Here is an 11,241-nt window from a genome sequence, read left to right as displayed (position 1 = left end):
CGTGGAATTGGGGGGGGGGGGTGGAGGACAGAGAGAGAGGGAGAATGAGAATCACAATCAGGCTCCACGCTGTTAGCACACAGAGCCCAATGCAGGGCCTGAACCCATGAACCATGAGATCATGACCTGATCCAAAGTTAAGAGTTGGATGCTTAACCAACCGAGTCACCCAGATGCCCCTAGGGCTCCATTTCAACGAACCATAAGACCATTCCTCTTGTCCTCCATTAAGCATATCTAGATATTCAAAAGAACCTCCCAATCTGGCCCATTGGGCCATCTCTGGTTAGCAGATATGTTGAAAGGCAAGGCAGGGAAGTTGAAAGAAGCAGACACAGAACAGAAGGAGATCCAAACACATGGCAAGACTTGTGTTCCATTAGTCAGCTCAACACTGATATCCAAACACAGGGTAAGGAATGATTAGTCGGGTAAAAAAAAAAATTTACACTACTGCATTTTCTAATTGCTTTCTCGCTGTCTTCCCTGCTCCGGCCTATCATGTCTTCCATGTATGCCATGAAGGCAGGAATTGCTCACCAGCGTATTCCCAGAGCCTAGCACCATGCGTGACAGAGACACTCAAATATATGTGATAAACAGATGGATGTTATTATGTTGCACTCACGTCCATCCATACGTCCATCCACATTGTTACAACTGTCACACACTTGGGACAATTCAGAGTGCTTGGTCACCAGCACCAAGAATAAGAAGAGCACTTGGCCAGAGAATGTGCTTAAATATGTCCCAACTCTGTGCAGAGAGCTGACCATCACTACTCCAAAGACTCATGGAACCTACCAGTTTGTTCCAGATGTCTCCTTGACGCTTGGCTCTCGAGGGAAAGGCAATGCGCACTAGTAGGCAGGTCCAGGACAGGGCCAGCAGGGCAGCAGAGCCGCTACTCTTACTGCAGGGGCGAGGGGAGGTGAAGGATGAGTGCAGAGTGGCAGTCTCCACCTTGAGAACAAATGCTAACCGCAAGGCCCCGCCAGGCATACAGGACCCTCCCTTGACCTACTGCTGGAGAGAACTTGAAACTGCTTCCTCATAAATCATCTATAACAACTCAGGACAAGAAATGCAGGCCTCAGCAGCCAAACCCCCACCTCTTGGCACTCAACAACTATTTAAAAAAAAAAAAAAAAAAAGATGGTTTCCCCTATTCAAATAGGCATTTGGTATCCCTTCAAAATGGCCTTGCTTCTGCTGGTTTCCCAACCCTGTTCCTCAGGAAAGTGGTCTGTCCACTGAGCCTGACATTCTGGCTCCTCCCTCCATCCAGCAGGCCGACTGCTGGCGCCAGAGCTTCAGAGAGGAGAGACATGCTCACACCTGCTCGATGCAGGTCATCTGCGCCAGCTTCTCCCGAACAGGACCCCGCCAAGCCCTGGTAGGCCGCAAATTTATCTCTTACCTGGGGACACCAGCTTTGGAGCCAATGCCTGAAGACTGCAGAGAATGCAGAAGGTTCTTAGCGGTGGCTTCTGGCTGGGCCTCAGCCAACTGCTGGATGGCAGCCTGCAGGGCCCTGCGGGAGGCTGCATCTCTAGGCGGAGGAACCAAGTGGAAAGGTGAATACTGGGGCAGGGGCAAGGCGGCCTGGGTTAAGTGCTGGTCTTTCCAAGGAAAACTGGATTGTACTATATCCCAGTGGATCACACATGATGGCATTAGGAAATAACTAGAGAAATCGACCTCCTCCTGTAATTCTGGAAGCAGCCAGTAAGAGCAAATGAGCCATCAGAGCTGTCAGGGCAACACCAACACTCATTGACCACTTACTATGGACCTCAAACTAGGCCAAGTGCTTTTACACGCATGACTGTTTACGGCGTACAGACCCATGACATGGCAGGCACTGTTCCAGGAGCTTTACGCTTACTAATCATCACCTATGAGGTAAATAATAGCACAATCTCCATTCTGCAGATGAGGAAAACGGAGGCACAGGGAGGCTACGGTGACACTGCTCCAAAGCCCAGCCTCTAACTGCTGTCCTGTACCACCTCTCCGCGCAAAGGGCTGGAGGCACGGGGTCTTTAACAGGGACTCACCTGTACCGGTGCAGAGTCAAGCAGAATAATTTGCAAAGCCCTTTCACTGCTCCCTCTGGCAGATCTGAAAGCAAAGATCACACACAGATTAATGAGTAAAAACTACTTCATGAGCCCCTGCTTGAGCCAGGCATTAGACATGATCTCTACTCACTGGACACTTCCCATAAGCTGGAGATAGAATTCCCTGGAGGAAACAACAGCAAAACTGAATTCCAGGAAAACACCTGGTACACAGAGGCTGCATTAAATGTGTTAAATGAATGAAACTAAGACAATGCTGGTGGCCTCAATATCTAACATGTTGGCAAGTGACACTTCTGGGGCGCTAGGACTATTCTGCTTTCTGACCTGGGTGCTAGGTTACACAGATGAGTCAAGTTTGTGAAGATTCAGTCGTCTGTTCACTTATGATACGTGAACTCTTCTTTACAGATCTTCTAATAAACAGTTTTTAAAAATAGAACAAAATTTGAGGCGCCTGAGTGTCTCAGTCAGTTAAGTGTCCGACTTTGGCTCAGATCGTGAGTTCAAGCCCCGCATCGGGCTTGTTGTTGCCGGTGTGGAGCCTGCTTNATTCTGCTTTCTGACCTGGGTGCTAGGTTACACAGATGAGTCAAGTTTGTGAAGATTCAGTCGTCTGTTCACTTATGATACGTGAACTCTTCTTTACAGATCTTCTAATAAACAGTTTTTAAAAATAGAACAAAATTTGAGGCGCCTGAGTGTCTCAGTCAGTTAAGTGTCCGACTTTGGCTCAGATCGTGAGTTCAAGCCCCGCATCGGGCTTGTTGTTGCCAGTGTGGAGCCTGCTTAGGATTCTCTCCCTCTCCCTCTCCCTCTCTCTCTCTCTCTCTCTCTCTCTCTCCCCCTCTCTCTCTCAGAATTCTCTCCATATCTCTCAGGATTCCCTCTCTCTATTCCTCTCTCTCTCTCTCTCCCTCTCTCTCTCAGGATTCTCTCTCTCTCTTTGCCCTGTCCCACCTTAAGTGCACACACGTGCTCTCTCTCTCAAAATACGTAAATAAACTTTAAAAAATTAAATAAATAAATAAATAAAAATAGGACAAAATTATTCAGTGGGATCAGAAAAGCACAGAACCGCTCTAACTAGAGTGAATTCCAAAGGATACATAAGCTTGGCCTAATAGATTCGTAGGCTACGGAAAAATGGAAAGAAAGGGCTGTAAATGCTGAGTGGCGTGAACAACTGGAGCATAAGCATAGGGGCGAGAACGCATGACGCCCATCAGGACACATGAGGAGGAAGAAGAGGAGGAGTAATAATACCCAGGACTTAGTTAACACTCACAAGGTGCTAGGCCCCGCTCCAAGCACTGACACACGGTAACTCATTTAATCCCTGTAAGATGTTTATATTACTGAGGTCACTTTAAGATAAAGAACTGTCAGGGGCGCCCAGGTGGCTCAGTCAATTAAGCTTCTGACTCTTGATTTCAGCTTTGGTCCTGATCTCACGGTTTGTGCGATCAAGGCCAGAGTCAGGCTCTGCTCTGACAGCACAGAGCCTACTTGGGACCTTCTCTCTCTCCCTCTCTGTCCCTCCCCAACTCGTGCGTGTGTGCACACTCTCTTTCTCTCTCAGAATAAATAAACTTAAAAAAAAAAAGATAAACATCGGTCAGAGAAAGACAAATACCACATGATTTCACTCATGTGGAATTTAAAAAATGAAACAAATGAAGATAGTGGAGAAAAAATAAAGAGAGGCAAACCATAAAAAAGAGACTTTTAACTACAGAGAACTGAGGATTACCAGAGGGGAGGGGGGCGGAGATGGGTAATTGGGTGACAGGGAGTAAGGAGGGCACTTGTCGTGATGAACACTGGGTATTGTACGTAAGTGATGAATCACTAAATTTTACATCTGAAAATAAACACTGTATGTTAACTGGAATTTAAATAAAAACTCACAACTAAAAAAATACAGGCAGGCAACGGAGTGAAAGAGAAACTCTGACTGAAACGACAGGGGTCAGTAATGAAAAACCAACCACGTGGCCGCTTCTGCATGCCAGACTGAAGCATGCAGATGAAAGGGAGAGGGGATGACCAGGCGATGTAAGCTGCAGTGTAAGGCAGACTCCAGACGGAGGCACCAACAGCCAAGTGCTGGCACAGCACTTCATACTTCAGGTACCAAAATGAGGGGGGGCAGGGCGGGGCAGATAGAGGAGGGGAAGGAACCTTGTCTCCCCAGGACCCTAAACACTGTACTGGTCCCTGGACTTGGGGCAAGTTCAGCGACCAAGGGAAAGAATGAGTAGGGCCAGAAACAGGTCGTGGCTGGGAGCTCCACACACTGGGTGCTTACCAGAGTCAGGAACGGTGTTGAGCACTGTCCGTACATGTTCTCATTTATTCCTCACACTAACCCTGTGAGGGAGCCACTACTGCATCCCCATACTCAAAGCAAGGAAACAGACTCAGACAAGTAATTTGAACCAGGTCACACAGCCTAAAAGTGGCAGAGCCTTAGCTAAAACACAGAGCCCTTCATCACGGACTGCTGCACTAGAGGCCTGTGACTTGAATGAGCAGGCACAGTAGATACTCTGCCAGTGAGTCTCAGGGTGCAAGTACATGGAGGCGGGACTGAGGAGGGCCTGAGAGAGGCCTCGGGGCCCCACGGGTTGAGCCATGCTGACCATCCACAACCAGCGCTAAACAGCTTTGAGAAAGTTCTTCAACTCCCAGCCTGGCAGAAAATCTCTCTTCCCACCTTTGGTTAACTCACTTGGTTATCTGCTGCCCTAACAGAATGATTATTGCTCCCCGATGGCTCCTCCTTAGACTCAAGAAATTGAGAACTAATGATTTCTTGAGGAGTAGGCAACTTCTCGCCATCAGCAGGCACATCAAAGGTGACTAAACATCTTACAAGTATTACTGACCCTGAACAGCAGAACTCCAGGGTGGCTAAACAGTAAAATCACCCTGCAAAGGTCCTGAGTAGTTCACGAACTTCACCCAAACATGTCAAACGCCTTACTCCATCAAATGGGAAAAGTGCAGTATCAGCAATTACGGAGCAGGAAGCTCAGCCACTATGGCTGGGAAGGCCTGTACAGCCGGTGCCATGTCACGCGGCAGCCTTTTCTAACTACAACCCTCTTGAGAAAAGTGACCGGGAAGACTTCTGAAGGTGCCATAAAACTCATACATTAAAGTGTTAACTCAGAGGAGAATCTCTTAGAAGCTCACAACCAGGTATATACTTCATTTATACGCAACTTTAACAAGCTTGGGTAAGTCACCAGGCGACACTAGATCAGAGGCAGCAAATGAACACGTGGCTGAAGCAGGCTCTTCACTAACAAGAAGTGAAAGCTGAGGGGAAGGGAGACCCAACTCTACACAGCCGTGATTCTGAGACTTCAGCGAATGCAGGAATCACCCAGAGGGCTTATTATTAACACACAGATGCTGGGCTCCGCTCCCCACCTCCACCCGATTTCTGAATCAAGTTTCCGGGATGGAGCTGAGAATCTGTATCTCAAACAAGTTCTGACACGATGCTGATGTTGCTGGTCCAGGGACCACACTTTGAGAACCAAGGCTATACAGTGAAAACACAACAAAAGGCAACTTACCAGCTAATGAGGATTTATTGAATGAAAGCAAACTTTTTTTTTAATTTCAGTGTAGTTAACATACAGTGTTATATGAAGGCAAACTTGTCTCACACACCCAGTGGGTTGCAGGGAACACCCTCAGTTATGGTCCAGAATCAGGATAACTGTATGTGCTCAGTATTTCCCAAAATGCGTTCCCAAGACCCTGAATTGGTTTTTGGAAAAAAGAGGTACAAGGAAAACACTGGACTAATGAAAGCTTAATAAAGTTAAAGCACCTTCCCGGAATATGCTGTGAATCCCCCAGAGGGAAGCCGAAAAGTGGTCAATGACCTGTTACCATCTTGCTGACTCCATGGAACACAGATTGGTCCTGCAAGTCATAGAGAAAATGTTTTTGCACCTAGTAAATTGCTTACGACCGTTGGTATCTTTTAGAAATATTTCCAATCAAAATGGCTAAAACTGTAAAAAAATCTTTGGTAGCTATATAGATCAATTCCGCACTAACCCAAATGTTTCAGTGAAGGTTTGAGTGCACAGCACAACAAGTAAATACGGCAAGTGAAGGCTGAAGGTGCTGCGAGGCAGAAAAGGCAGCCATGGTTCTAAACAGAGAACAGTTTACTTTGAAATGGAATCATCTCTTGCTCACATGGATGGAAAATAAATACCTTTTCCAGCAACACATTTCCCCAGTTCACCGAGGATTTCTCTCCGTTCCTTCACACTGGCTGTCGTCACCTTCCCTGCAAAACGCTTTAGTGTCTCAGAAACCTGTAAAGACCGAACCCACAGTGAAAATTTCAGCAAACTACAAAAGAAAGTGTGTGTGTGCGCGCGTGCGCACACGCATGCACACACTGCAGTAACAGGTACAGAATTCAGTGAAGTTCTAACCCAAGGTTTCTCAACCTCCACACTGCTGACATTCGGGGCTGGACAATTCTTTGCTGCAGGGTCATCTTCCTACGCTGTAGGATTCTGAATGGTGTTCTTGACCTCTACCCCCAAAATGCCAATAACAGCATTCCACTCCTCCTGCCTCAGTTGACAATCCAAATGGTCTCCAGACATTGTCAACAGTCTCCTGGGAGACAAAATCACACCCCCCACAGTTGACATGTACTGCTTTAACCCAGTCAACTAGTCAATACTGATATCTTATGTAATTCAGACAGGGGCGCCTGGGTGGCTCAGTCAGTTAGGCGTCCCACTTTCAGCTCAGGTCATGATCTCATGGTTTGTGAGTTCGAGCCCCGCGTCAGGCTGTGCTGACAGCTCAAAGCCTGGAGCCTGCTTCAGATTCTGTGTCTCCCTCGCTCTCTGCCCCTCCCCCACTTGTGCTTGCTCTCTCTCTCTCAAAAATAAAAAAAATTAAGAAAATAAAAAGAAAGAAATTTAGACAAAAAGAGGCAAGGCAAAAAGCCACATCTTCAGGTCAGAAAACATCCTTTCGCAGTTATGTAAAATCTAGTGAGTGCCCACCGCATACCGGTGTGTTCCCTTTATATCAGCTCATGTTAACTTCCCACACGGGGAATGTCAGTATCCTGGCAGGTCATTAGCGGAGCATAAGCACAGTGGCTGAAGGGCGGAAGGTAAAGAGACTGAATCCCAGCTCTGCCTCTTACCAGCTGTGGAAACCTACCTGGGAGGACTGGTAGAAGCTAAGGCAGAGAGCCTGTGTAGAGCATGTACGCTCCTCTTGGCACAAGGTTGGCTACTACTGCCAACAAGCCTTTGAGGCAGGCGGCAGTATCTCCACTTTACAAGTGATGAAGGAGCGGACTCCGAGAGGCGGAGCCATTGCTCAGATGGGGGGGAGGGATGAGAGCCACAGCACCTGCGTTTTTGAAACTACACCTGAAACCGACAGGCCTATAAGCCACAGCTAACCAGTGGTTCTTAGCTTTCAACCACCATCCGTGTTAGCACAGCTGCATCCTCTGCACTGGGTGGGGGCGGTCTGCAAATATTCCTGAAAATCTGCTCCTGAGCAATATTCTCCAAGCTATAGAATGGACAAGCCATGGATACATGAGCACTAGGAAAGGCCATGGCAAGACCAAGTAACTGTCATACTGGTGCCCTCATCTTTTCTTCTAAGGTTACTTCAGTGACAGGCCAGGTCTTACTAGTAAAATACATACAGAAGGGTACACAGAGGTCTTAAATACATAGAGGCCTTATTAGTAAGATACATAGGATGAGGATACATAGAGATAAGGATACATAGAGAAACAAAAGAACGTTAAGTTTTCCTTATATTTAAACGCCTGATATAATTCTACTGGCAATGAGTAAACTCATGCCAAAACCCTGTCTTCCACATAAGTGATTGTTTTAATAGTCTTTTGCTTTTCATGGTCATACAGATCATTAAACAGTCAGTCATGTCAACCATACTTAAAAAAAGAAAAAGGTCAAAGCCAAAGCATTCTGGGAAGTCTGCTAGAAAACCCAGTCCCTCGCCTTCACTCCCCAAGAGCATTCTGTTTCACCAATTCTGGCTCATGATTTTGGCAGTTATTCTTTTAATCTCTAAGTAACTTGCCTGTACTGCTACTACTTGATTTTTCCATTTTATTGCCTTTTATAGTAGCTCTCCTTCTCCAACCTCACCACAAAGTCTCCCCACCTGCCCCGCCTAATTCCTCAGTTTCATAATATTGGCCAGCTCACTTATCTGTGTTTACATTCAACCTCCATTTAATACACTATGTTTATTATCCTACACAGCTTTATTAACCTTGGAGTTAATAAATGCCCTTTCTCACCCCACCTCAGTCTGCCTTATTTTATCTGTCCTAATTGGCAATTCAACCCCAAACTTTTTGCCACTTGTCTTCCTCTTTGGGCAGATCAGGTAGTCAACCAAAGTCTTCCTGAAGAGGTATCTCTCAGAACTTGATGACCTGCCCCAATGTGGCAGTTGATCTCTATACTTGGGATACAGTATACCACCCTGAAAATGTACTTTCTTGGGTTTAGATGGAGCACACCCTCCATTTTGCGAAGTCCCTGCACATCTGAAAACATTCTAGCTTCACACTTAAGTTTGTTTGGATACGGAATACTAGGTTGAAATCATTTTCCCTCAGAATACCGAAGACATTTCTCCCTGAGCCCCAGCTTTCAGTGCTGCTATAAAGTCCAATGCCATTCTGATGTTTGTGTGAGACTGGACTTTTTCCTCTGCAAATTTCCAGGATCCTCTCTTTGCATCCAAAGTTCTAAAATTTCACACCAATGTCCTTTGTGGTGAGTCTATTTTCATCCACTGTGCTGAGCATTTCTGATCTGGAAACTTACCCTCCAGTTCAGGGCAAGTTCCCTGAATTACTCTGCAGATGATTTCCTTGGATATTGAACATCTTACTCTAGTCCTTACAGTGATCCTGTTTTACACTCTCCAGAGGAAAAAGGTCCAGGCTTTTGCCAAGGTTGAGAAGGACAGCTGGGGATCTGACTGCATCTGAAAAAGGCTTTCGACCAATCCTAATTTCACCCCTCCCGCTCACCCTCACCTCCAGAGGTTAGATGACACCACCAGCTCCCATCTGTCAGAGACTCTGCCATGTGAATTAGGTTGCTTCTCAGCTTTCCCAACTGTTGGCTTAGGATTCATTTTCCTTGGGTTTGTTAAATCCCATTCATCACTTTCGGGTTTCTAAAAGTTTGCTGTTGCTGTCTGCTCTCCATTCTCTGAATCCTTGTGGGATTACTGTTTTAAAACCTTTTAATAGTTTAAGGGGCACCTGGGCGGCTCAGTCGGTTGAGCATCCAACTCCGGCTCAAGTCATGATCTCACGGTTTGTGACTTCAAACCCCGCATCAGGCTCACTGCTATCGGTGCACAGCCCGCTTTGAGTCCTCTGACCCTCTCTTTCTCCGCCCCACCCCTCACACTCTCTCAAAAATAAGTAAATATTTAAGTAATAAATAAAACCTTTTACTAATTTTAGAAAGGGTTAAGGGAACAACAAAAATAGACACATAAATACAACCCACTCTCTACCTGGAATACCCACACAGCTGTATTTCTGGGGTAATACTAAATTCTTCACTATAGTTTCTCTCACAAATATAAATGAACTTTTTTTTAATTTTTTTAATGTTTTATTTATTTCTGAGACAGCGTGAGCAGGGGAGGGTCAGAGAGAGAGGGAGACACAGAATCTGAAACAGGCTCCAGGCTCTGAGCTGGCTGTCAGCACAGAGCCCAATGCGGGGCTCGAACCCATGAACCGTGAGATCATGACCTGAGCGGAAGTCGGACGCTTAACCGACTGAGCCACCGAGGCACCCCAAGAACGAACTTTCTAGGTTCAAAGCTCTTCTTTCTCTTAATTAGAAAATGAATGTTGCCCACTTAATACCCCATCAGAAAACCCAAGAGGTGCACACCAAGATATTTCAGAGAAGTCTTTTGTTGGTGTGAGCAGACAAAAACAGCTGTAAAGTTCACAGGTTTCTCTCAAGTGGCGTTGTTCAACAGAACTTTCTGTGACGATGGAAACTGTTCTTCTGCACTGCCCAATACGGTGGCCACCAGCCACATGTGGCTACATGTGCACTGAAGAACTAAATTTTTTACATTCACTTTTCAAGGACATAACTAGCCATTAAATACCCACATGGCTAGTGGCTACCATACTGAACAACACAGCTCTAGAGAGATGTTTCTCTACTTGAGTATTAATGCTAAATATTCAGCAAGCGTCCCCTAACCTCTTCCAAAATGCCCAGCAGACTAAGCTTTTCTTTTCAGGATTCAGTACAACACAACCTGAAACTAATTACCAGCCCCTTGCACAGGAGATTCTGATTACACAACTTGCCAGGGTTCAGGGTAAGTAAGTGCTCTCATTCTCTGGCCCCAAGGCCTTCCTATCAAAATCAACTAGTCTCCTCTCCCTAGAGATGCAAGTAAGCCAAGCTGTCCTTCAAACATCTGTTTCCTTTTCCCATATTACTGCCTTTTTCACTCTAGAAGATAACTACAAAGGAAGCTAAGAGGGAGGAAAACGTTTTCCCCAAGTCCTTCCCTGAACTACAAGGTACCCGCAGGTGATAACACATAAAGGTGACAAGACTCTTCCAAGGTGGTAACAGTTCCCTTACTTTCGACCCTGGACCTGATAACAACCACCAACGTATAAAAGTGCCCTACTTTATCTCACTGAATCCTCACAAGAAGCCTCTACCGTAGGTATTACTTTGGTCCCATGTTATAGACGAAAAGACTGAGACCTGGCGGAGTTAAGTAACTTGTCCAGCCGTCTCATAGCAATCAACGAGCTGGGACTCAAATTCGGATCTGTATAAATCCAAAGGCTATGCTCGAAGTCCCTAAACATAGCAGGTGCTCGAGGGACGTCTGCTAAATGTAAAGTTTAAGGAGTCTGCGCTGGCCGGGGCTCACTGCTGGAGGGCTCTGGGAAATGCACCAAAGGCTAGTAAAGGTGAACTTCTGCAACTCCAGGCTCGGGGAGGGCCCCACCAGACGACCGCTGCCGAAGCCCAGGCCGGAGCCTGGGACTCCTCCAGCCTGGGGTCGGTCTGCGCCGCACGGGCCGGCC

At 46.4% G+C, this 11,241-nt stretch overlaps 1 protein-coding gene across 1 annotated transcript in view; it reads right to left on the bottom strand.

The window, feature by feature from the left end:
* Positions 1–11,241, bottom strand: part of GCN1 (GCN1 activator of EIF2AK4) — a 60,699-nt gene that overhangs the window by 48,614 nt on the left and 844 nt on the right. The window contains exons 2-5 of the mRNA XM_077766045.1: positions 6,331–6,433; positions 2,061–2,124; positions 1,421–1,552; positions 805–913 (exon numbers count right to left, since the gene is read on the bottom strand). Of these exons, the coding sequence (XP_077622171.1) occupies positions 805–913; positions 1,421–1,552; positions 2,061–2,124; positions 6,331–6,433 (408 nt within the window). The remainder of the gene's footprint in view (positions 1–804; positions 914–1,420; positions 1,553–2,060; positions 2,125–6,330; positions 6,434–11,241) is intronic.

This window comes from Crocuta crocuta, unplaced genomic scaffold (genome assembly GCF_008692635.1).
Source record: "Crocuta crocuta isolate KB4526 unplaced genomic scaffold, BGI_CrCroc_1.0 scaffold339, whole genome shotgun sequence".
In the NCBI taxonomy this organism is placed as follows: Eukaryota; Metazoa; Chordata; class Mammalia; order Carnivora; family Hyaenidae; genus Crocuta; species Crocuta crocuta.
Note: the sequence above shows the minus strand (reverse complement) of the source record. Positions and strands in the feature narration are given on the sequence as shown.